This window comes from Thamnophis sirtalis, unplaced genomic scaffold (assembly GCF_051295495.1).
Source record: "Thamnophis sirtalis isolate CommonGarterSnake01/CBP01778 unplaced genomic scaffold, rThaSir2_p1.2 scaffold_8, whole genome shotgun sequence".
Taxonomy (NCBI): Eukaryota; Metazoa; Chordata; class Lepidosauria; order Squamata; family Natricidae; genus Thamnophis; species Thamnophis sirtalis.
In genome coordinates this window covers 70975736-71003692 of record NW_028261388.1, presented here as the reverse complement: position 1 = coordinate 71003692, position 27957 = coordinate 70975736, and the positions used below count along the sequence as shown (strand labels likewise).

At 38.5% G+C, this 27957-nt stretch overlaps 1 protein-coding gene across 2 annotated transcripts in view; it reads right to left on the bottom strand.

Annotated features, from left to right (window-relative positions):
* SYNDIG1 (synapse differentiation inducing 1) overlaps positions 1–12721 on the bottom strand; it is a 33285-nt gene extending 20564 nt beyond the window's left edge. Inside the window, exons 1-2 of one of the 2 annotated variants that reach the window (XM_014058210.2) lie at positions 12586–12721; positions 6142–6700 (exon numbers count right to left, since the gene is read on the bottom strand). In XM_014058210.2, coding sequence (XP_013913685.2) covers positions 6142–6621 — 480 coding nt within the window. In that variant the 5' untranslated portion in view covers positions 6622–6700; positions 12586–12721. Of the gene's footprint in view, positions 1–6141; positions 6701–12259 lie in introns of both variants that reach the window. The other variant, XM_014058207.2, reaches the window with a different exon arrangement.
* Positions 12722–27957: the final 15236 nt, after the last annotated feature.

The following is a 27957-nucleotide window of genomic DNA, read 5'->3' as shown; positions in this document are numbered from 1 at the left end:
AATATCTAGTACTTTTGCTTATTCCTTATTGTGTTTATGCCGTATAAATCTTAATAAAATGCTTTGGAATGCATGGAACTGCTTTGCTTTCAAATGCGTTTGTCCTATATCTCCTATAATTCCAAGATTTAAAGTTAATTGATTTGATTAGTATTATGGGTATTGGGGATACCAAATTGGGGAAGGCTAATGAAGAACAATCTCTAAGATTTTGGTTTGGATTAATAAATCATGGGAATATCTAATGGACTTGCCAAGAGGGAATCATAGATGATATCTGAGTGTCATTAAGAAAAAAAACCTCCCTTTACGGCCCTGTAATCCCTTATTTTGAGATAGGGCGACTGAATGGAGCATTTACTGGCTGGATGCCTTTCCTGATGCCACGTGGAGTTTGCAGCAGATATTTTCTCTTTGTGCCCTGAGAGAGAAATATTTGCCACTGCCTCGGACTGAACTCTCAACCTCACAAGTGGAAGGTTAAGTGTCTTCACCACAAGGACACCACGCCAATAGGAGAAAAAAAATACAAAATGGATGTATCAAATAAATCCCAATAAAAAGGACATTTGGAGTACAAGTTAAGAGTTCTGATCAATATTTCAAAGTGATACAGCCCCTGGGACACACTACTGACAATGACAATGTCAAACCCAGCATCTTTCTTTAAAAGAAGTGACTTGGAGCTATATATTAGCTGCCAACAGACAGAAAAAAAATATTTAAAAGATGTCTTTAGACTCCAGAGTGAAATTAATGGTAGTATTGCCAAATACCGTATTTTTAGGAGTATAAGAAGCACCGGAGTATAAGATGCACCAAGGTTTTGAAGAGGCAATTTAAAAAAAAAAAAAGATTTTGCACTCTGCAAACCTCCCAAAAACAGCCCGTTTTTCCCCAAAAAAGGGCATGAATAGCCCTTAGGCTTGTAGAGTGTTCCTGGGGGGGGGGCAAAAATCAGCCTGTTTTTCACGAAAATGGCCCTGTTTTTTGTCCAAACAAAGGCATTAGGAAGCTTATAATGCCCCACTTTTTGCTCATTTCTGCCCTCCCCAGCCTCCAGGAGCTCTCTGAAAGCTTCCTACAAGCTCTGCACAGCCATGTCGGTGAAGGGGTGGGCTTTCAGGACGCAAAAAAAATGCTGTATTCAGTGTATAAGACACCCCCAGATTTTCAGCCTCTTTTTTGAGGGAAAAAGGTGCGTCTTATACTCCAAAAAATACAGTAGGCAGTTGAGAGGCAGCCAAATGAAGGGGAAAACTTGAATATTTTCTTAATTTGAAATGATTTGAAAATGAGCCACAAGGAACGTTTTTTTTAAAGTGAAATTACAGACAGGGACAATGAAAAAGGAAAGCAATTTCATTAATAGACACCTTGATTACTTCAGTTCAAATGAGCGAACAGTAACTGCATCCAGTTTGAATGTAGTACTTCATTCTAGCACTTCAGCAATACCCGTGTCCCTTCAGAATATATTCAACAATTGGCTTATCACAAACTAACCACCTTTCCCACAGACATCCAATACAATCAATCAATTTTTATTACAGTCATAGTTTAGCATTACAAATAAAAGCATTATAAACAACAACGACAATAATAAAAAAATCAATGAAAGACAAAGCACTATATTACAATCAATGATGGATTATCAGTGGCAATTGGAGTCTGCCTAATTTTGCACACAGCGTAACAGAATTTGGCCACATGCAGAGAAATTACTTCGTACTGATCTAATAACAGTCGTACATAGAAGAGATCAGTATTTCCTGGATATTTTATTCAGTGGGGTATTATAAATTGAGCCTGTAAGTCCTTATAAAGCCAATACAAGCCACAATGAGCCATACCTTTATTGCGGCAATCAACACTGCAGCACAAAACCCAGCCTTTTATACTTGTGGAAACATACAATGCAAATATGTAAGTCATATGGTTTCCATCAAGACGTTGTCACCCTTTTGTGAACACTTATCCTTTTCAGGGGTGGGTTCCAGCAGAGAGTATTGACGGTTTGCTCAGGGACACAGCATGCGGGCATGCTTGATGCGTGCTGAACGCACATGCGCAGTACAGCTAAAACTGCTATGCGCAGAAGCAGAAAAACAAGATGGCGCCACCGGTTCAGGGGTGTGGCAGGCCTGGGTAGCTGCCAGTTCCAGTGACCCAGGCTTCCAAGCTACTACCCGTTCGGCAAAACTGGTTCGAACCGGTAGAAACCTACCACTGATCCTTTTATTAAACAGCTATCAGGAAGCATCAATGTATCTTATTTCTGAATGTTTATTTTCATTTACATTTTTTAAATATTATTTGATTGTATTTTATTTGATTGTATGTCTCACATAGAGAGGCAAAGCTGGCTTCCACTCCAGGTGCCTCCCTGCGACATTTTAACCTCTTCAAAGACAAGAGCTTAAGTGATAGCTATGTCCTTGTATGCCTGAATGCAAATTTCCTAATCAATGAAGAACTGGAACAGAATATTTTTCAGTTTCATGTGAACTTCATTTTTTTTCCTTTTAATTATAATATCAGCAGGATTGCATCTACAGAATGCATATTACCTTTGTATTAGTAAAAGAAAAGTCGTTTGGGGTTTTATTTTACTGCAAAAATATTAAAATTGAAATCCAGAAAGCACACAGACCTACAGTACTTATTTTTGTTTTGTAACATGCTGTAATTTGCTCCTTTTTTGGTACTGAATTTTTTATTGGTTGGGCACTAAATATATTGCTGCAACAGAAAAAAGATCCTTGGTGCAGCTGTATAACAAAATGATTGATCAAGAAGCTTGCATCTGAATAATATTCTGGAAATAAATTGGTATTTAGGTAAGAATATCAAGTCTCAAATGGAGATTCAGATATTGTTGAATAACATCAGGCCTCCCCAGTACACTTAATGGTAAGGGACCAATGCATCAATACAGCTGTCGGATTACAAATAAAAATGCCACAAAATTAAATACTCAGATGGTAAGCAAGCATTTAGATTTTCCTTTTAGCCTATTACAAGAAAAATAATATTCTTATCAATCCAACAAATATATTACAGCATATCTTTCATAAGCATCACAACAAACATGCAGGCATATATCACAATAAATACTTTGGGAACAATACATCAATTTATTTACTAAATGCCCTCAATTGAAATCAATTTATTTCCATGGCATTAACTTGACTTGGATTGTTCTTTAAGAGCAGAAGAGGACCAAAAAAAAAATCAGGACAAAATGATAAATGATTTTTTCAGATCACATTTACTATCTGCAATCTTGTCAAGATGGTATAAATCTATTGGGACAAAGCTGAACAACTGGTTTGGAAAGCCACAATCCTTCAGAATATGTTGGCAATGGTAGAGCCAAACTCAACAATGGCCATGGCCAGAATATAAAGCAAGAAAGCCACTTATTTTTTTATTTTATCCTAACCCATCAGACTGCCAGGGTTGAGATTAAAAAAAGAAAAAAAGAGCCGAGGTGGCGCAGTGGTTAGGGTGCAGTACTGCAGGCCACTTCAGCTGACTGTGATCTGCAGTTCAGCGGTTCAAATCTCACCGGCTCAAGGTCGACTCAACCTTCCATCCTTCCAAGGTGGGTGAAATGAGGACCCAGACTGTGGAGGCAAGTTGCTGACTCAATTTGCTAAAAAAAATTGTAAACCGCTTAGAGAGGGCTGCTGCCCTATTAAGCGGCATAGAAGTCTAATTAATTAATTAATTAATTACTCCTGCTAGACTTTTTGACATAAGGTCAACAAGCATGCTTAACACTTGAATTGTTTTCCACTAATTTAGGTGTTTCCACATATATTTCAAAACCCAAGTAAAGGATTTAGATTTTAAAAACAGCTGTTAGAGAAACATCTAATAATATTTTACTTTACAGTATACTGTACACAATCCTAGTAACTCACATTCTATAGATGGATCCTTAACTTAAATTATCCTTCACTTATGTTCACAACTGAGCCCCAAATTTCCATTGCTTAACATTTGTTAAGTGAGTTTTGCCCCATTTTACATCCTTTCTTCCCAAAGTTGTTAAGTGAATTAATGCAGTTGCTAAATTAGTAACACAGTTGTTAAGTGAATCTGGCTTCCCCTTTGACTTTGCTTGTCGTAAGGTCACAAAATGGGATAACATCACCCTGGGGCACTGCAGCCATCATAAATATGAATCCGTTGCCAAGCATCTTGGAAGAGCCGAGGTGGCGCAGTGGTTAGGGTGCAGTGCTGCAGCCACTTCAAATCTCACCGGCTCAGGGTTGACTCAGCCTTCCATCCTTCCGAGGTGGGTAAAATGAGGACCCAGACTGTGGGGGCAATATGCTGACTCTGTAAACCGCTTAGAGAGGGCTGAAAGCCCCATGAAGCGGTATATAAGTCTAACTGCTATTACTATAAGAGTATCTGTTGCCCTTCTCTCCCTCTCTCTTGCCTGTCCACACCATGTTTGTCCCGCCCATCCACTTCCTTTGCCAGACTCTGCTGTTGGAAGAAGCCCACGCTTCCTTCTCTTTGACAAGCACCTTGCAAAACCGGGACTTTGCAAACCGCTTCTCAAAGAGAAGGAAGGGAGGGAGGGGAGTGGACTTCTTCAGATGAGCCCAGAAAGGCTGCTTTGCCTCCGCTGCTCTCCTTCCTGCACTGCAGGTGCGGCCTCAAGGGGAAGATGGCCTACCAAGGCAACAACATCCCTCAGATCACAGTGGGGTGAAGCACCCTCAGGCATATTCTACTGACCTTGGGTGGCTGAGGCAGGTGGGTGGGAAGCTCCAAAAGTTTCAGCCTCCGAAGCCACACTCAGCCCGCTCAGCTCCGGGGATGCTTTCCCAGCCTGACCCAGCGCCTGGCCACTCCCACCCAGTCACATGACTGCCAAACCATGCCCACAAAATAGGCCGCATCTACAGAATAGGTTCTAAAAAAAATTGAAACCCCCCACTGGTTCTAAGTATCTGTATATCTCAGAATTATTTCAGAGAATTAGATTTCGCCCTTCTATACTGATTTTATGCATTTCCATGAGAACACAAACACAACCAAATAAACATAAACATACAAGAAACCTATCCAGATACAGTTTTTAAAGGTTGAAAGTTGTAGCTTGTAGCTCATCATGCAAACCATACCTGCTGCATTTTTTATCGTGGCACGACAAAACCGCGCTCGACTAAAGCGCGCCGGATTAAATCGCGCCGCTGACGTCATCAACAGGGCGACAACAGCGAGCGCGGAGAAAGAATGGCGCTTTAAATAGCGCTTTAAAAGCAAGCCGATTCAAGTTAAGGTAAGGGTTAGGTTTAGGGTTAGGTTTAGGGTTAGGTTAAGGGTTAGGATTAGGTTTAGGGTTAGGTAAAGAGTTAGGGTTAGGGTTAGGGTTTGGTTTAGGATTAGGTTTAGGGGGGTTAGGTTTAGGTTTAGGGGTTAATTTTAGGTTTAGCGTTTACAGCGTGCTTCTGTCTCCGTGCTGTTGTCACCCTGTGATGACATCAGCTATGCGGTTTCGTCGAGCGCGCTTTAGTCGAACGCGGTTTTGTGGTGGAACCATTTTTTATATATACAATCAAAGTTACAGGAGCTTTGCACTTTTCACATTGGTCTCTGTATGTGTTAAAAACAACTTTCCCACTTTTATTTCCGCTCTAACCATCAGCCCAGCAAATAGGGCAATATTTCCTGAACTTCAACAATCAGAAGAACTCTTTCTTTCTGAATTAACACTGTCTACACAATGGATTCTTGCATCCTCAAAGGTTCCGCCTGGACAAAAACACCTTGTTAATTAGGGTTTCCTGCCCACGCCTCCCAATTCTGAATTGGCTTCTGGTGGAAATGAAGCCAATCGGGGAAAGTGGGAATCATCTTTGTACATGGATCCTCTCTTTCTTTCTGCTTTGGGGCTACTTGAATGATGCTGTTACATCTATTGCAGCAAAGGAAATGAAAAGGAAGGAAGTAACAGTGATTTATCTAATTTAACAAGTTGTTTCTGTGGGTGGGCATTATTTCATTATTTAAATAAGGATAACATGGCTAGCATGTTATAAAACAGAATTTACCCTACCACAATTTATCCTATCATATTATTTGCAATTGACAATATACCAAGAAAACTTCCCTGACCTCTAGTTCTTGGAAGTCATCGTCATCGTCATCATCTTCTTCGTCTTCCACATCATAGGAGAGGGTCTGGATCTTAATCTCATCTGTGGATAGACTGACAAATTTGCCTTCAGGATAATCCAGGCAGCCTTTGATGGGCGACTTGTCCTCAATAAAGGTTGTTTCACAGCATTCTGTACTCAGGCTTTCTCCCCAGGATCGAAGCATGCTTTCTGAATAGAGGATGATGTTTGGATGATAGCGGGATTCTACTGTCTGTGGCAGAGTACTGGGGTCAAGAAGCTGTTGTATTGGGTCATTTGGGGGATAGAGAGTCCCAACTGGCCGACCCTGATACTGAGCAGTTGGATACACAGATACCAACCCCTCCCTGTTTTCAGCCATTAAGTTCCTTGTGTTAATCAACCCATTCTTCTTCTTGGTGTCAATTGCCTTATTATGCTTTTTAAATACACCTTTCTGTTTAACTAAGCCATCCATCCTGGATTCCTTTTCCTCTGTTGTCTCAATGAATTGCCATTCGTCTGACAAAAATCAGACAAAAAATTATTCCATTTTCCTGAGGCAGAGAGAGAAAAAGAGAGAGAGAAAAAGAAGGCTCATTATAGAAGGGAAATAAGCATCCTCCTTTATGCTGATCTAATGCCAGCTCTTAAAGAGTTGAAAATAAATTTAGCCCTTGCAGATGCAAATCATATTTCTAAAGCATTTGGTACAAATGTTCATTGTTAATGAACTGAAGATAGTGCTGAGAATTATTTTACAACAGAGAAGTTTTTTACATCATTTGACAGTTAATGCAGCGTATTGTCCAAAAGCCAGAGAGGTGATCCATGAAGCATCTGGCTCAAATCACCTCTCTGAACCTCAGATAACCTCAGATAAGCTAATATTGTTCAGACATTTTTATATATACAAAATAATACTCATATTTAGAGACATTATATAAGATAAATTGGAAAGGAATATATTTGCAAAAGATAGAAGACAAGCATTCCATCAAACACTGTCCTCCTTTTTTAAAAAATGTATTATTTCAACTCACTAATTCATTTTACAGATTTAACACTATTAATAATTTGCACAAAGCAGGTTAAACACATGAAAGTTATTTTATGAATAACTGCAATCAAAGAGTTCAAGTGCAATGATGGGGCCAATATTCTCCAACATTATTACAACCAATCCCTTTGAGGTTTTCTAATTGTAGTGTTTCAGAAGTGATTACTTAAATGCTTGAGTCCTTGTCTTCAAGAAAAAAAAAACAATTTTAATTTAATTGGTTAAAAACTCATTCCACTTAAAAGAGCGAGCATTAATTGTACCTCCGATGATATCACTGCAGGAAGAATCAGTGTGCTAGGATTTGGTCTGGAGCATCTAATAAATGCAGAAGCCAAAGACAGCATCCTGTAAATCCTACACAGTATTACAGCCAACACATCATTTAATATAAAAAAAATTGTTCACATTTATATAAAAAGGGAATCGTGCAAATATGGTAAAGAAGTAGTGCTTATATTGAATTAAGATCATATTTCATGGGCACAGATTTGATACTATAACTATGTAATCTATCCAGAATTTAAAAGTACATTTTAGGCTTAGGAGCTGTCTAAGTCCCAATTTGGAGTACCTTTCCTTTCCTCCATTTTTCAGAGAAACCAACTTAGCTCTGTTTGCAATCAACCCAAATAATTTTACTCCTCGATAGAACTGGAGAGCTGCCCTTTGCTTTGCTTTTTCAGAATGGGGCTTTTTTTTCTGTTGACTTCCAGGATGTTCCTGAGGTCATGTCCCCCCATTTCCAGGTACATCTTCCAGTGATTTCCTCCCTCCCTCCGTCCAATCTCTCTTACATGTCTCAAGATAAGGCCTTTTGAATAGGAACAGTATTCTGAAATAGGATTCTGAAATGATTAAACTTTTATTCTCCTAGCCATAAAAGAGAGTGTTTTGCTTTATGTGCTATGGGCATGTCCTACTCAGGAAGCAAAGGTTATTTTTGGGGGTTCACCGACAAATATGCGCACGACAAAACCGCGGTGAGAAAACCGTGACATCGAAATCGCGCCCACAACAGCGCGCCAACAACAGCGTGCCAACAAAACGGTGCCTTCAACAAACAATGCGAAAACAACGTAATAACCCTAACCCTAACCCTGAACCTAACCTTAACCCTAATCGCGCTGTTGTGGGTGCGATTTCAACATCGCAGTTTTTTCACCGCGGTTTTGTCGGCGCGCTTTTGTCATGAGCGCATTTGTCGGGTCACGATTTTTTTGGCCATCTGGGATGAGTGCATCAGGATCTACTGGCAGATCATGGAGTGCCTCTTTAATACAAAGACAGATTGCGGTTAATTGTTAAGAAAAAATTCTAACAGTAATCAACCAGGGAGCCAATAAATCAAAGAGTGATGGGCTGCCCTTAGCAAATGTGGTCAAATAGGAGCCATCATCACTGATGCTTTTGTATGAATTCCAGTACTACATTGGAGGGAGTTGGGGTTGAATTATAGCCACCCTCCTAAACTAACTCAGAAATATTGTCTTTTTGTTCAGTATTCCCTGTCAACTAACTTATGTATCACAGAAAATTATTTTCTTAGCCCAGGAATAAGCAGCCGTTTATGAGATGCAGGAAATAATCAGACCTACAGTATATGGCGTTCAGAAAAGAAATGTAACTTTCAAAAGCAGATGGAGCTAAAAGTAAAGCGTGGATTGTAATATATTAAGCAAATGAATAACTAAATAAATTGGCTGTCTCTGGAAGCTGCCAGATAGAAGTTCCAAGAGATTAGGTAGAAGAGCTTTTTAAGTTTTAAGAAATAAATATATATAAGCAAATATAATATGTTATTTCCTCTGTATAACTAAATTAACATTTACAAACTATTTTAATTGCTTTACATGTACACATGGGAAGAAAAAATTATATTATAATATGTAAATGACAATGGATTTCATAATCAGTGTTAGTCATTATTCAATGAACACATGGAAACATTGTTAATTTTAGAAGACTATGTTGAAATTGACTGCCAAGATTTATTTGTAGCATCCATGGCCAATATTACTGTGTTACACATACCTTAAAAGGCAATTCAGTTATATGATGTTACATTTATGCAACTTTAAAACTCTGCTGCATCAGAGCAAAGAGTCTTGCCAGATGTCTCGAAAACACAACACACCATTGTTACTATCCCCACTGTATGGGATTCACAGGCATTCTGCTTTAGAAGTCCCAGTCTCAGGTATTGGCTATTGATAAGTTTACTCTTCATGATTTTTTTTCAATCCCCATTTCCATCATAACCTTGCAGTAATATGTAATCTACCACAGTAGATTATGAAGGATAGAAATACTAGTATAGTTCTCTTACACAGAAGGCAAATAAAGAACAAATTGAAGATTATACTTAGATACCGGGGAAGCTATTTCCAATTTAAAAATATAAATAAATACAATATTTTCAAAATGTTCATTTTGAACATTTTAGAATTGCCGAAGCCGGTATTGAGATCAAGGAAAAACAGAAGCCAAAGAATTTTATTAGGCTACATCCTAAACAACCTGTTTTTCATTTTTGTTCATGCTAGAATAAAAACTTTTAAAAAATAATAATCAAAGAATAGAAAGAAATACACATTGAAATAGTGCAGCCATTAGTGCCATTAAAAAGTTCCATTTTATTTTTATATTTCATAAAGTAGATGTTGCAAGGTAGTTCTAAAATGTACCATCCATACATCACCCAGCATTAATAACATTTCATATTTTTGGTGAACTAACACTGCAAATTTAGATACATCTACACTAATTTACTTCAAATAATAAGGATTCTTTGTTAAATAATTGGTCAACCACAAATTATCAATTTCTGTTCTATTTATGCAAGAAATAAAATTTAACATGCTAAGCTGTTAATTCTGCACAGAACTGTGTGTACATGACTGTTAGGTTAATCATTCAGGAGCTGCTGAATATTTACATCTCACTCTTTTTATGTACCCAAGATACATTTATGCAGAATATATTATGTTGGTTTCAAATAAAGATATTAAATTCTCAGTATATTTGCAACAGAATCTTAACTATTCCTTTATTTGTACATGATATGGTGCCTGGTTACTTAAGGGACATCCTGTCTCCCATAACATTTACCTTGTGGGTTTGATCCTGCTGAGTTTGTTTCATTTACAGCCAATAAAAGCAGAAGCCTCTGACTAGCCTACCCCACACATCTTTTTTTAAAAAGAACCTATCCTTTTAAGGCATTTTCCTTTTATTTACTGCACCAACACTGCCATCACAGACAGTTTATGCCAAAAATCCTCTTCTAAGAGAGAGGACTTTTTGGAAAGGCCTAAGTCTGCAAAAATTCACTATTGGACTTCCACATTTGTAGAACTCGTTTAGACGATTGCAATATAGAATTTCCTTTACGCAAATATCCTTGTTTACACCACATCCCAATAACACTTTTATTACGTTATAGAAAAGGAACAAGTGAGGAAAGGACAACTACTTTTCCAGATCATAGCAGAGACAAGATCTGAATGTACTATCTCTCATTCAGTTTAATTGTTTTGTCACTATGTTATGCTGATTCCCATGTACTAAAAAAGGAAAGTCAGATTTTCCTTATTAATCAACTACTATAACCCAGTAGATTAAAGGGGAAGAAAGATATTGATACTGACATCAGAGTCAATAGACAAGTTGGCACTTTGAATAATTTAAGAATAAAGATGAATAAAGTAGGTATTAAAATTGATGTACTAAAATTAAAATATTCTTACAATTTAATCAATTTGGGTGTCTAATATTAAAATACTGTAATATTAAACCCAACATTGTTGCCTTCATTAATTCCCTAATCAACTATATCAGAAGTATTATCTCAAACCTGATCCCCCACACTTGAAAACAAACCAGTCAATCAATCAATCAATCTAGATATGCAGTAAACACTGTAAAATATGAATTAAAAATCTCCAATTTGGAAGCTAGTTCCTGAATGTTAACAATTCAATTCTAATAATCTAGCTATCTTTATAGAAATTCAGAAACGACAGACAGAGAGGTCTATCATTTAAATCTACATCAAAATATCTATTTGTGAACATTTGTTTATTTTAAAACATACACATTGCCACACTCTTGGCATATATCACAATAAATACTCTCTGTGGCCCAGCAACGCAATGAACCTCCAAGGGGACAGTCCTTAAAGCCTATCCAAAAGTTGCTAGTGAGGCAAATTTCCAATTTGAGAGAAATTGTTTAAATTTATGAGATTAAACAATATTAAGTACATTGAATTTTTAATTCAATTCAATCGGTTGTTTCTGGAATGGTCCCCCAGCCAAAAGTTAAGTGTGTTTTCTTCAGCCAGCCCTCAAGCCATTCCACATTTCTTTCTTATATTGCGTCATCTATGTACAGCTTCCGAAATGTAGACTGCATGAGTTATTTGGATAAACTGGTAGGACATACCGAGGACCAAGAGGAAGGAAAGAACGTGCGTCTCCTGTATTATTTCTTTAAGCATGTCCTTTACATGCTAAATGCAATGCAGAACTGGCGCATCTCGGCAACGAAGTCTGCGCGTACGAAAGACCACAAGCGCAAGCAACTTTATCTCACTGGGCGAGCGCTGAGGTCTAGACGCACCTACTCGCTCTTACGCCAGGAGAAGCAAGATGGGGCTGAGAGTCCGGAACTCCACGGGCGCGCACGTGCCTGGCATGCAGAGTCCCCGATCCCGAAAGATCGAGGGCGAAGCCCAATCGGGACAGCCTCTTCCTCCGAAAATCTGGCCACGGGCTACCAATCGGAAGGTTTGGCAGCTCCCTAACCCTGTAGGGGAAAGGCAGGCGAGCCCGCGCCTTCTCTCCACCGCATTTCCGACGACGTCCAAGTCCCAGGGCTAAGGTCCACCCCGGGAACGACCTCTCGACCACGCCCCCGTCCTTGCTTACGGTCCTGCGCCACTTATAAATCGCTCCAAGGCGGGATAAAATAAGCTCCTTCCCCGCGTTTGGCGGACTGTGCCTCGTTGCTTTTTCTTACCCTCCCTCCGCCACTATTCTGCGCTGAGACTCACCTCCGGACGACGCAGCGGTATAGGGAGGAGGAAGGTGACCTCCGGTGTCTCCGTCGAATTTGGGACGGCGGCAAGACCTCCGGGAAGCGGCTGTTTTCCCAAGTCCGCCTGCCTGCCTGCCTTCCTCCCTCCTCGCTGGCCTCTTACCTAAAACGCCCTGGATGCAAATCAAAGCAGCGAGTTTGGGGCGCGGAGGGAAAAGGGGCAGCAGCAACAGACGGCGATTCCACGGAGGGGTTGGCTGTAGCCGGCGAGGTCTCGCCTCGTGGTGTGGCGGGAAAAAGACACGGAAGATGGGGAAAAGCGGCGGAGAGTAGGAATCGTACCATGCGCGGTTGCTGCTGCCGCCGCTGCCGGCCCACCATGGTGCGGACCGAGACTGAGAGCCGGTGCCAGGCGCTACAGCCCCGGGCGATCGAACAACAGCGGGTCTCCCAAGCTTCTGCGGCCACTGCAATCGCGACTGGGCTGCTTTGACAGAAGGAATTTACAACCCTGCACAGAGAACGGGGGACACGAACACAAAGCTCCCCCCGGGTCCTAAAGAGAGCTGAGACACGCTACTGCGTACTGCGGAAGAGAAGCCGACAGCCTTTTTCGCGCTCAGTAAGAGCCAGCCCTCCTCCTTCTCAGACCGAGACGGGGACGAGTGGACTCTTATGAATTAGGACCAAGTAGCAGCGACACTCGACATACTTGTCGTCTTCAGTGTTTACGGCTACGCCTACTTTTTTTCTTTATTTACTGCCTCATAAAGCAATATATAGCAGTAGACTTATATACCGCTTCATAGGGCTTTCAGCCCTCTCTAAGCCGTTTACAGAGAGTCAGCATATTGCCCCCAACAATCCGGGTCCTCATTTTACCCACCTCGGAAGGATGGAAGACTGAGTCAACCCTGAGCCGGTGGGATTTGAACCACTGAACTGCTGATCTAGCAGTAGCCTGCAGTGCTGCATTTAACCACTGCGCCACCTCGGCTCTTAAAGACTCGAAACAAACAAACGTGATTAAGTGATTCCAGGGTCATTATCATCATCATTATTAAAAGGGTTGTTTGTATTAAATTCACGGAATTTTCAAAACAAATGAATCTAGCAAGCCAAGTCAAAACCAGGAAACGGACAATCCACAGGTGAAACTCGAAAAATTAGAATATCGTGCAAAAGTTCATTTATTTCAGTAATGCAACTTAAAAGGTGAAACTAATACATGAGATAGATTCATTTACATGCAAAGCAAGATAGTTCAAGCCGTGATTTGCCAAAATTGTGATGATTATGGCATACAGCTCATGGAAACCCCAAATCCAGCATCTCAGAAAATTATGCAATCAATAAAACAAGGATTGTACATAGAACAATATCGGACCTCTGAAAAGTATAAGTATTGGCGTTCTTCAAAGAAAATAAAAAAGAGGACACATCAGTGCAGAATCTCTGGGACACAGTGAAGGCCTATGCCAGGGGCTTTATAATAGACAATACAAGAAAAAGAAATATTAGGAAACGGCAAGCTTTTAAAATACTGGATGATGACTACAAGAGACTTGAAAAAGAGCTACAGAAGGCCCCACAAAAAAGGATATTAAAATAAAAATGGATGCAACCAAGCATAAAATGGGGCTAATGGAAAAGGAGGAATTAGCACAAAAAATTAGAAGTGCTAAACAGAATTATTTTGAAAATGCAAATAAACCAGGGAGATGGCTAGTGTATAACAGAGAGAGAGAGTCAAGAAAAATAATGCAACTAATAGATGACCAATGGCAAATTTGTTATGGAAACAGAGAGAAGAAAAAAAATATACAAGAATACTATGGGAAATTATATGAACAAGAGAAGATGGAGGAGGAAAAAGTTAAAACAGTATGTGCAAAAAGCAAATTTACCCCAGATAACTAAAGAAACTGAAATGATGCTAGAAGGTAATATAACGATGATGGAATTAGTTGAAGTCTTTAAAAAACAAAACAATGGAAAAGCTCCAGGTCCAAAGTGGCGCAGTGATTAGAGTGCAGTACTGCAGGCCACTTCAGCTGACTGCTATCTGCAGTTCGGCGGTTCAAATCTCACTGGCTCAGGGTTGACTCAGCCTTCCATCCTTCCAAGGTGGGTGAAATGAGGACCCAGACTGTGGGGGCAATATGCTGACTCTGTAAACTGCTTAGAGAGGGCTGAAAGCCCTATGAAGCGGTATATAAGTCTAACTGCTATTGCTATTGCTATCAGTGGAATTTTATAAGACTTTACAGGAATCATTGTATCTCCCATTGTTAGAAGTTATGAACGAAGCCATGTTAAAGATGAAGATACCCAAATCTTGGTCAGAAGCTTATATAACACTGGTGCCAAAGGAGGACACCGACCCACAGCAAATTAAGAATTATAGACCAATTTCTCTGCTAAATTCAGATTATAAAATATTTGCTTCAGTACTGGCAGAAAGACTCAAAAGATACTTAAATAACTTTATTCATCCTGATCAAAATGGATTTCTGCCAAAGAGACAAATTAAAGAAAATATGAGAATAATCCTGGACACTTTGGAATATTATGAGACACATCCTGAAAAACAAACGGCATTGATATTCTTAGATGCTCAGAAGACCTTTGATAATATGAATTGGTGATTTGTGTTCCTACAGTTGGAACAGTTGGGCTTTGGCAAGAAATTTATTCAAACCATACAAACTATATATCACAAACAAACAGCAAAGATAATGATAAATGGAGAATTGACAGATTCCATTGATATTGGGAAGGGGGCAACATTGGAAGTCTTGAATAGAAACATTAGAGAAGATAAAGACGTAAAAGGAATGGAAATTAAAAAAGAAGAATATAAATTGCAAGCGTGCGCAGATGACCTAGTCTTCATTTTAGAGGATCCATTGGAAACCGCACCTAAATTGATAGAAAAAATAGAGGAGTATGGAAAAGTAGCAGGTCTGAAAATAAATAAAGACAAAATGAAGATTTTGACAAAGAACATGCTAGCAAGACAAAAGGAAGTATTGGCGGAAGCTCTGAAGATTCAGGTCACGAACAAGGTTAAATATTTGGGGATATATTTGACAGCAAGATGTAGTACACTTAAAGAGAACAATTATTATAAACTTAAACAACACATTATGACAGACCTGGCCAAATGGGATAACTTACAACTATTGCTAATAGGGAGAATATCAACAATCAAGATGAATGTACTACCCAGGATTTTATATTTGTTCCAGACAATTCCAATTAGATTAGGGAAAGATTTATTTGAAGACCTTAATAAAATAGTATTGAAGTACATTTGGCAGGGAAAGAAAGCGAGAATAAAACTTAAACTGTTACAAGATGTTAGAATAAGAGGAGGATTTGGCCTACCTAACTGGGAGTTATAGTACCAGGCAACAAGCTTGATGTGGGTTAAGGAATGGATATGTTAAGAAACTCTAGATTATTGACCTTAGAAGGTCATGACATTGGGTTGGCACGCTTTCTTATGGTATAAGGGAACTAAAACGCAGAGGTATTTTAGAAGGCATTACATACGGGAGGCCTTGTTATTAAACTGGGAGAAGATTAAAAGGCAACATTATTTAAAAATGCCAGTCTGGTTATCAACTATTGAAGCATTTTTATATTCAATAATATACAAAAAGGAACAAACAGTTAGATATGATGAAATATTGAATGCTAAGGGTGAACTTAAATCTATGCAAAAATTAGAAGAACAAGATATAAGAATGAACTGGTTTTCATACATGCAAATACATTCTAGATATGATAAAGATTTTTAAAAAAATATGATAAAATGACTGACTTAGATAAAATTCTGACAGGTACTGATGAAAAGGTGATTTAAAATTATATGGATATTTATTAGAGGTTAAACTAGAAGAAGAACAAGTTAAAGAATCTATAATTGCTTGGGGGGGAAATTTTGGTCATGGAATTGATTTAGAGAAATGGCAAAAATTATGGTCACAAAATTATAAAATGACAATGTCAACAGCATATAAAGAAAACTTGTACAAGATGTTTTACAGGTGGCGCTTACCCACAAGGACAAATCAGAAAAATGTTGGAAATGTCATCAGATACCAGGTTCATATTACCATATGTGGTGGACATGTGTAGAAGCTAAAAGATATTGGACTAAAATCCACACTTGGTTGGAAAAAATGACTCAGAAACATATAGACTTTAAACCTGAGATTATTTTTTATTGGGAATATTACCGGAAATATACAACAGAGCTTTGAAATATTTGATTGTAAACATGTTAACGGCAGCTAGAATTGAATTTGCAAAAAATTGGAAAAATGAGAAAATACCAACGCAGGAGGGAGTTATTCAGAAAATAATGGAAGGTGCTGAAATGAGTAAATTGACATTTGAAATTAGAGAACAAGAAGATGAACAATTTTATAAGGTATGGGATTTATTCTACCAGTGGAAATGAAAAACATTGGAGAATTTTTATAATATAAGAATAATAGAATAATACAGATAACAGTACAAAGGTATATGATCATTGAATAGATTTAGGATGATGTAATGAATTGTTATAATATAAATGAATCCAATACCTAGAATATTTCATTCAAAATGAAGGAGTAATAATTATAGTCAAATAAACGATGTACAGTGATTATAATGTATACATATATACTAGATAGATAATTTGTGATTTTATATACAATTGAAAGTGAGGACTATGGAAATGATGCACAAAAACTTTGCAACCAAACAACATGCTGTATGTGATTGAAGAAGGTTTTATGTGTTATGTGTTGTCTATCTTTGTCCCAAAAAGAAAAATATTCTTTTTTTAAAAAAAGAGAGAGAAGGAAAAGGAACAAGAAATGATATTCAATGATTTTTGGGTTTATGGAAATACCACCCCAAGAAAATATTAATTAAGAGCTGGAAGAGACACCTGCAACAATAAAAAAAGAAAGGAAGAGAGGAAATGAGAGGAAAAGGAGGGAAGAGTGAGGTGAGGAGAGGAAGATGGAAGGGAGAAGAAGAGAGGGTAGGAAGAGGAAGAGAGAAGTAGGGGAGAGGCAAGGGAAGAAGGAAGGGAAAGGAGAGGAGGAAAGAAGAAAATAGAGAAGGGAGGGAGGGAGAGAAAGGAAGAGAGGAGAGGAGAGGGAGGGAAGGAAGATAGAGAGGAGGAGAGGAAAATGGAAGGGAGAAGGAGAGAAAGAGAGGAGAGAGGGTAGGAAGAGGAGGAGAGGAGGAGGGAAGAGGTAAGGGAAGAAGGAAGGGAAAGGAGGAAGGAAATAGAGAAGGGAGGGAGGGAGAAAAGAAAGGGAGAAGAAGACGGTGTCAAAACAGGCGAGGGATGGTAAACAAAGCAACCCAAATGGAATATTATAATTCTATAAATGGAATGACAAATGTATAAGAACCATGAATGTAAAAAAAGAATAACTATGTGAATGTATACCTATAATTGTATATAGAGAACAAAAAATAAAAAAACTATATTTACATATATATACAAATATATATACATTAACTATGTTATATATTTTATATGTAACCCGAAACAATTCCTCTTAACTCCTTGCAGCCCTTGGCAAGCTAAAAGCCTGATCTAAAGCAGTGTTTTTCAACCTTTTTTGTGCAAAGGCACACTTTTTTCATGAAAAAAATCACGAGGCACACCACCATTAGAAAATGTTAAATTTTTTTAACTCTGTGCCTATATTGACTATAGGCACGTGTTTTCCCCACGGCATACCTTACACTATGTCACGGCACACTAGTCTGCCGCGGCACAGTGGTTGAAAAACACTGATCTAAAGCCACCCTTCACCTCTTTTCCATATTATGTGAGAGGTAGTGAATGGAGAAAGTTAGTATGTAAGGATCTTGCTGTTGCTGTGCTCTGCCTTCCAATCATCATAGCAGTGTCAAACTGGAATGAGCCAGGTTGGAGCATTCAGTTTTAAAATGCAAACAGATGCTAGGAAGACCGAAATGGTTGAGATGGAGAGCTATAACCCTCTACTATATCAATAGTTCTCAATTTATGGTCTGATGATCGGGGGGGGGGGGGCATAATGTCATCACGGGTGGCCTGCAAAAGCTTGAAGATACAGTATAATGATTTAAATTTGAGTTAAGTTTTGGGAGTCCACAAAAGATATTTAAAGGGGATCTGTGATGAGAACCACTTCTCTAAATAGTATGTATGGTATCTCTAAATCATAGAACAAGGCAGAAATGCCCACCCAATATTTTCTATTTCCCAGTCTGCCAAGCATTCGAAATTATCAGTCATGTAGGCTTAGGAAGCTTGAAAAACTTCCACCATTGTTACCTTCTGCCACTAATTCAATAATAAATGTCACGTATAAATGTAGTCTCCATGTACATAAAATTGTCACCTTGCAACTGCAGAAGCAAACTATATCAAAATATTATAACATTTGCACAATGTATACTTGTAGCCATTCTTTAACAATGTGTATTCTGACAACATTTTTACTTTTTATTATTTTATTTATATGCAGTACAGAATTGCTATCATCACAATTTGTAATTTTGCTAATATTACTAATATTAGAGCATTTATTTTAGTTATCTAAACCACTCTAGTGTATTTTTAATTCCATTACTCTACTGGTAGCTTTTTGGTTAGCCCTCTTCCCTCACTTCTAAAACAATGTTTATTTCCATCAAAAACACTATGTAGATGAGAGTTAAATATGACTAATTATATTTACTGGATTCATCGATCATACCAGGTTAAACAATCTTGATGAGATAAAACTGAAACATTCTACAGAAATCTTATTTGGCTGTTCATTTCAGGGAAAATTCTACTTTCGGAATTTGGCCAATATGTTACCGGCCAGCAAATCAGACCAACTTCTCTTGTCAAGTCAGATTGGAAGGACTTGATTAAATAACATTGACGCCCTTCATGACTATCATACTCTATTAGTCATTGCAGGCAGAAATCAGTTTAATGGATGCCTCTATTAATGTAAGCTCCAACAATGGCTCTTGGATCAGATATGCATTTGGCCTGTAGATTACCGGTAGTCCTCTCTGTCTTGCCCAAGAAGACTCTCCCCGCCCTTGAGGTGAGTGGAGTAATGAGGGAAGGGTCTGTTGGATATTTTTCCTTTTCTTTTTTCCCCTTGAATTCCTGGAAAGCTGGTTTCAACTCGGTGGGTTTCAAAAATTGTTTGAACCTACTCTGTGGGTGTGGCCTCCTTTGTGGGAGTGGCTTGCTGCCCATGTGACCGGATGGGAACGGCTTGCCGCCCATGTGACCGGATATGAAGATGCCGATGACACTTGTCAGAACCACCTTAAATTACCTCACACACAGCACTGGCATGCATAAGAATATGATGTAAACTTGTTTTTTAAAAGGCATCTTTGGTTTGCGTTAAAACAACTTCAACACACGAAATGTTCTGATTGCACCACAAACACAGTAGTCATCCTTATCTTTCACAGAGGCACTGAGTTTTATAAATATGAGCATGATAGTGTAGAATAATCATATCCAAGGACCAGTGGTGGGTTTCCAACATTTTTTGGAACCTCTTCTGTAGGTGTGGCCTGCTTTCCGGGTCCACTGGTGGAACCTCTTCTAACCGGTTCGGTAGATTTGACGAACCGGTTCTACCGAATAGGTGCGAACTGGTAGGAACCAACCTCTGTTTCAACTCAAAAAAAATATGCACATACCAGGTTATGAGGTGTAATCTTGCAGGACTAAAGAAGGATTTCAATATATCCAAATCTCTAGATATAGTAAGAAACACATATAGTGCAATTGAATGTTCATTTATGCTCATTTTGATCAAAGCTTTGTCTAATCTCTTTTAAAGCTATGTTTCAATGAGGCCATCCCTATTTTAGATGAGCAGCATACTCATTGTTCCTTCTATATTTTTGTTATTTTTTTTAAAAGTAAATCCTAATTCTTTTTTCTCAGCCTAGCACTCACCCATTCCTTTGCTGCTATGTGTTTCTAATTATAACAGACATTTTAGTGAGGCTTATATCTTGGCTATTAATTTGATAACATACCTTAGAACTTACCTAGGCCTCTACAAATTGACTACCAACACTGACCTAAGGAATTTTCAATTAACAGAAAGGGGAAAGTATTTTCCTCCTTTTAGTCCTGCTCTAATAAGCTTGGTTGAGGGGAAGGCAGTAGAAAGGAATAACAGCTGCAGTTGAGTTGTTCTGCTTGGTGGCAGAAGATATTTATGAATTTTTGAAACTGTGCCAAACTTTCACATCTTTCTCAACAGCCAAGCAAACCAAACTCCTGAATCAATCTTAACTAGAGAAAAAAACTCACACAAAATTAATGCACACACAAATCTTTAGAAAGGGGACAAAAGCTATTTTTTTGTATTTGACTCTGATGAATTTCAGTATACAAATGCTCACAGAATGCACTTTATTTTTTTAAACAAAATCGCATTTACAATACACTTTTTCATGTCTGACAATACGCTTTTTCATGTCTGACAAATTACATATTTTAGCTGTGTATGAATAATTTACTGTATCATGATATAATGACTATAAGGTAAAGGTTAAGGTTCCACTCACACACATGTGCTAGTCTTTCCTGACTCTAGAGGGCGGTGCTCATCTCTGTTTCAAAACCAAAGAGCCAGCACTGTCCGAAGACGTCTCCGTGGTCATGTGGCCGGCATGACTAAATGCTGAAGGTGCACGGAGCGCTGTTACCATCCCACCAAAGGTGGTCCCTTTTTTTCTACTTGCATCTTTACATGCTTTCAAGCTGCTAAGTTGGCAGAAGCTGGGACAAGTAACAGGAGCTCACTCCGTTAAGCGGTGCTAGGGATTCGAACCGCCGAACTTCTGACCTTTTTTTTTTTGCATATTAAGTTTTTTATTTTTCCATTTTCATAGCATATAATCACATGTATACTATTACATAACCAACATCATATTGTATTATTAAATGTTACATCAATTCACTTTACCATCAACTCCCAAAAACAATTATTGGCTTGTCTGCTCTCCATACACCATATTTGTATCTTTTCCATCACTTTCTTCTCCCTCTCTCCTCCTTCCTACCTCCTTTCTTCCCTCTGTCATCCTCCTCTTTTCTACTTCCCCTTCCCCTCTCCTTCTCCTCTCTCCCCTTTCCACTCCTTCTTTCTCTCCTCCTCTCTCCCCCACCCTCTCTCCTATCCTTTTTTTCTTCCCTTACCTCTCTCCTCTACTCCACACTCTTCATCTTATTTACTTGGTGTATTTCAGCTTCTGAGCGAGCTCCATTTTATGTTGATGGTATTTATAATTCCTTTTCAGTACATATATTTAATTTGACATATATCTTCCTCCTCTTTTTTTTAAAAGGAGAAAAAAAAAGTATACATATAGTCATTGTGCTTTTAAACCACCACCACCCACCTATTTTTCACCAAGATGGAGACCTGGTTACAATTCCCAGCTATTCTCATCATTATATTTATATAATTATACATCCTTACATGTCCCCAATTTGTGATTCTGTCTTTTAAATCTCAATAGTTTTCCATTGTAAGTATATTTCATGTTCCCTCTCTACTTTTCCATATCTTGGATTAGATTACCCTTAATTGTCTATAAATAGCAATGCTTGCTGTTCAATGTTCATTACAATTCCCTTAGTCTATTATATAGAAAAACAAATGGTACACATCTCACTTTATTCATCATCTTAAAGGTTCTATATATATATATCCATGTTTCATATATTTTAACCCATGCTTAGTTGTCCTTCTATTGTTTTATTCAATCGATTAGCAACTCAGTTTAATTATCATGTAAAAAAATGAATCACAAATCTCTGCTTTACAATCTCCCCATATCAGTTTCATATTTATCCATATTCCATGTCTTTTGACCTTTATTTAATTTTCTTTCCATTATCATATTCAATCAGTTAACAACTCAATTTTATTGTCATATTTATGAATAAACCCCTTATCTTACCTTTATATTTTCCCATATAACAATTTCTAGTTGTCTGATTTTTTCCTAGTAAGTCTTTTGTCCCACTTCTCTGTTCCTGCCTTCTCCTTTTCTTTATTTTGACACATCCACCCTCTTCAATTTTCCCCACACCACCGTCTTTTATATTTCTCTTTGTTGTGGCATAATCTAATTCAATTTTCCTAATGCCACTGTCAACTTTTTTCTGCTTTTTATTCCCTTTTGTTGGGACACATCCCCCTTTACCATTTTCCTTATACCACTGTCAAGTCCAATGGAGTTTTTTGTCTACTTTTTATTTCCCACCATTTCTACCCATTCATTATCTTTCCCCCATTCTTCTTTCCCCTCTTTAAATCCCTGCTTCTCTGGGTTCAGAATTCTATTTAGGCTTAATTTTAATCATTTTAATGGTTTATGCATATTTCTTACAATTTCACATAGTTCTTCAAATTCCCAGCTTTCCATGATGTCCAGTTCCAAAGTTACAGTTAGTTATACAGTTCTTCTTTCAGAGTTCTGGTCCACCTTAAATTTATCTACTTTAGATGCTATGGGGAAGAGCGATGGGAGCCATCTTGGTCTTTTGTTCTTCCTTAAATGTCCAGTTCCAAAATTGCAGTTAGTTATGCAGATCTTATTTTGAGGTTCTGGTCCACCTTAAATTTAGCTAATTCAATTTTTGTAAAAAACGGAAGAGAAGCTGCAGCCATCTTGATCTCTTTGCCTTTTGCTTTTCCAACTTCTGATTGACGGCAGTTGGTTAATTAAAACTTCCTACACAGTCAAGATTAGGTTATCAGTGAGAAGGTAGTGCTTTTTTCTTCATTTTTCTCCCTAATTGGAGTTGCTTAAGATATATTAGTTGGAAGAAGATCAGATGAAATCCCTCGGAATGTTTGGTTTCTATTTCTGATCCAAAACCAAATTTAGAGTTTATATTTGAGTGGGTTTGTCACTTCTCTGCTTTCACCTTTTCTGTCCAAATTATTTCAAAGAAATAGCTTTTTTGGGGGGGGGGGCTGGTGTTTCAACCCTCCATTTTCCCTTTCTTTCTTTCCTTTTGCCAGAATCCAGATCTGTCTATTAATATTATTTGTACTCTCAAGATTCTTTGCCTTTTCCAAGTTTTGATTTATGACTATGGGTTAAATAAATCTTCTTACCGGTCTTTCATCTCGCCTCCTGTATGCTCCTATTCAGTGCTTTGGCTGGAAGCCAGCTTCTGTGCAGCCAAGCTGCCGTCCCTGCTCCAATTCAGAGGACAAATCTCCAACCTGCAAGATGTTGCCTCCCTCTGGGTCTGATGAGACACTGTCCCTTCTTCGTCCCCCTCCAGGGGGGTTCTGATACAAAAAGGATCTTGGAACAGATTTGTCAGACAGGGTTCATGTGAAGCTCTTGAGAGCTCACAATCACCACGTCTGTTCAGCTGGAGAACTTCCGGTCGACTCCAACTGCTGACCTTTCTGATTGACAAGCTCAGTGTCTAGTCATCCCATATAGTACTCTGAAATACATTTAAACGAATTAAAGTATCTAAATACAAATATTGTATATTCATCTTCTCTAGAATTATTTGTCCCCAAACTGGCCCTTCGGATTTCCCAATAGAGCATCTATTTTCCTACAACTGAGTCCATGTATTTTGTTACTATCATCCTGTTTTCAAGGGAGGTAGGACTTGATTTAATATGATAGTTTGAGTCTAATTATGTGTGCTTCAAATGAGAACTCTGGATTGATGAGAACTCTTGGCTACCCTATGCTAATCTTGGGAGCCCTTTCCATTATCAAAGTTCAAAAGCATCTGTACTTTTCTATCTTAACTCTTTAAAATCCAATTTTTGTTTCCATGGCATGTCAAAGGGCAAAACTATTGCATGCACAATTCAAATTTTTGCACATATAGATAAAGAACAAACTCTGAATATCTTTTCAGAGACCATTATTGCTACCCTAACCGTCTTCTTTATTGCTTTACAAGCTTCTCTTACAGCTAATAGTTCATCAACAGCTACCAGTTCATCAGTATTGGTTGCTGTATATCTTGTCATTAGTTTGACCTTAATCATATCCAATTATTTCACTGTGCTCTTGACTTTCATTACTAGAGCTTGCAGATTCTTTGCCTCTTCAGCTATCAGAGTAATGTCATCAGCATAGTGCAGAATATTTATAGTTTTTCCTCCAGCTTTAAAATTATATTCATATTCCAATCTAGCATCGCTCTGTGTAAATTCAGCATAAAGGTTAAATAAAAAGAAGCGATTACACATAATCATCGACTTATGACCACAATTGAGCCCAAAATTTCTGCTGTTAAGGGAGACATTTGTTAAGGTATTTTTGTCCCATTTTACAACTTTTCTTACCACAAGTAACCAAAGGTTGTTAAGTGAATTGCTGCAGTTAAGTTAGTAACATGGTTGTTAAGTGAATCTGGCTTCCCCGTTGACTTTGCTTGTCAGAAGGTCACAAAACGGGATCATGCGACCTCAGCACACTGCATCCGTCATAAATATGAGTGCAGTTGCCAAGCGCCTGATACTTTGATCACGTGACGTTGGGGATGCTACAAGGGTTATAAGTGTGAAAAACAGCAGAAGTCACTTTTTTCAGTGCCATTGTAACTTCAAGCAATCACTAAATGAATTGTTGTAAGTCGAGGACTACCTATACACAGCCGTGTTTCACTCCCTTGCTGACCTGGAGCAGATGTGTTTCATTGTAGCTTTCTTGGACTCCCTGAGGACAATGAGATAGTCTAGGATTTCCATTTACGCACAGCTTGAGATGGCTGACACAACAAAAAAAATTTCTGTACTTAATAAACCATGTATTCATTTTTTCTAATCTATCAGCATGCCGCAACAATAATGTCTCTTGTTTGGAAACCTTTCCAAAACCAGCTTGAATATTTAGCATTTCCCTTTTTCAGTAGAATCCAAATCTGTATTGAATGGTTTTCAGCATTATTTTGCTCACATGTGAAATTAAAAATATTGTATGCTATTTTGCACACACAATTAAGTTTCTTTTCTTTGGTATTAATATGTAGACCAGGGATGGCTAGGGAATTCTAAGTTCACCCATTTTTAAAGTTGCCAGGTTTGAAAAACGGTGGTGTGAACTGATTTCTTCCAATCTGTTGGTCATTACGTTAGTCTCCATATTTGTTAGCATAATTTGGTTAGAATCTTTTACTGATTCTTCTGCTGCTTGCCACACATCTGAAGAGGGTCTTTGCTGCCCCTTGTTTTCCCCCAGAGTTCTGCCCCCAGGCATTGACCCCTACCATTTCGCCTCCACTGAAAGGAACCTAGCTGTTTGCCCTGAGCAATGGAACCCAGCCTCTTTAGTCCCAGAACCTTCATCACGGGCCATTCGGAGAAAATACTGCTCACCCCAGCTTTTTGGGCTCAAGAGACAGTTGGCCACCAGCCAATCAGAGGAAGGGAAGGGAGAAAGAGAGAGAGAGGGAGAGAGATAGTGTTCCATGTCGAGTTTCATCTCTGGGGTTTGTTTCTCTGCCCAGTTGCCTTGGTCCAAGCTAGAAAAATGTGACAGGACAATACAACGTTGAAAAGACAGAAGGTTTATTGCAGTGGTGGGATTCAGCCAGTTCATACCTATTCGGGAGAACCGGTTGGTAACTTTCTAAGCAGTTGGGAGAACCGGTTGTTGGAAGAAACCTCCTTTTGTTTTTTCCCCACTTTACAGGGCTAACCCTGTAAGGAAGGCAGGAAGGAAACATTCTGGTGTTGTTTCTAGCCTAATCTTTATTGCCCTGTTTACAGAAGCCCTCACTGCATTGTAACAGCGAAGCACCCACAAAGTGAGTGGCGTTGAGTTGGCCATGCCCACCCAGTAACATGACCACTGAGCCCCACCCACCCAGCTGGTCATTAGGGCTGAGAACCGGTTGCTAAATTATTTGAATCCCACCACTGGTTTATTGGCTCCATTACTTTGATTCAATCAATTATTATTATCTTCTCCAATATGTCTGCACCTCCACACGCCAACCTGGTTGTTTTGAACTTTACTGTGGCCCTTGTGTTGTCCTGTCACATTTCGGGGGTGGTGGTGGAATCCAAAGGCTTTTCCAGCAAGTGGAGGGGAGGGGTGGAATCCAAAGGCTTTTCAAGAAAGTGTTTCCAGTGGGGGGGGGGGATGTAATGCAACCTCCACACCCCAACCCAGTTTTGTTTAACTTTCTTGTGGCCCTTGTGTTGCCTGGTCACATTTCGGGGGTGGGGGTGGGAGATGCAAACGGTTTTCTAGCTTGGACCGAGGCGACTGGGAGGAGAAACAAACCCCAGAGAGAAAACTCGACATGGAACCTTTCTCCCTCCATCTCTCTCTTTCTCCCTTTCCTTTCTCCGATTGGCTGGTGGCCAACTGTCTCTTGAGCCCCAAAAGCCAGGGAGAGCAGTATTTCTCCGAATGGCTCGTGACGAAGATTCTGGGACTAAAGAGGCTGGGTCCCATTGCTCAGGGCGAACAGCTAGGAGGCGAAATGGTAGTGGTCATTGCCTGGGGGGCGGAACCCTGGGGGCAAACAGGGGGTGGCAAAGGGTATGAGAACAGTCCCATTCCGTCTGAGGACATTCAGTCAATTTCTGTAGCCTTCGACCAGAAAGCTTCCTCTTCAAATACTAGATGTTCTTGTAAATAGAGAAAATCCTGGTGGTTGACATCTTTACTGTACAGAATTTCAATGTATTCCTTCCATCTCTATTTGATCTTTTTGAATCAGTTACTATTTGCCCGTCAAGTAAATGCCTTTATGGAAGCTGCTATAATACTGTTTCTTACATCGTCTAACAATTCTCAGACTTTGTTAAGATTCATGTTTGAATCTTTGTCTTACTTCTTGACAATTGTCACATTTTGTTTTGACATCCAGCATGGCTTTTTTTTCCCTTCTGTTTTTTGGTCTTTGATAGTCTCCCTTCAAATTAATTCTTAAGAACATTTTTAATATCATCACACTATTCCTCTGGTTCCCTGTGAATAAGGTTCAGGACTCAAAAGCAATTCATAATTTTCTCCTTAACTTTTTTCCATTTACTATCTTCAAAGTGATTGTTTTACATTACACAAGACCACATAATCATATTGATCACTTTATCAAAATCTTTTTTTTTTGTTTCTTGTTTTTAATAATGAAATATTCTGGTCTGTCACAAATTCTTCATTTCTTTGACAATTTGAATATGTCACATGGAAATGTATTTAGTGCAAGGCAGGATAATTTAGTCTTAACATAACAGTGACCCAGCTTCGCTATGTCCTTGTTGATTTTTCTTTACATATAACCTATTAAGCACAAAGCCAAGATGAAATGCATTGTGTAGTTTTGTATAACAGAGAATAATCTTTCTGGAGCTTTTCTGGAAACTAGACTACTGAATTTTTTAATGACTTTATGATGTATTTTTCTGAATGTTATCCATGAGTTCAATTTGGTTATGATAAGATAAAGTCTGAGAACTCCTGTAATGTATAAATTAAATTTTAATTATTAAAAGAAAGTGATATATGTATTGCTTGCTCAACCCTCAGCCAAATTACATCATTCATTTTATTCAGGGCAAGGACAATTCAAATTCATTTATCATTTCAGCAGATTGAAGTACCACTAATTTGAGAACCTCTGAGATGTAGCATAATAAATCAGACCTAGGCATATTGACAGAA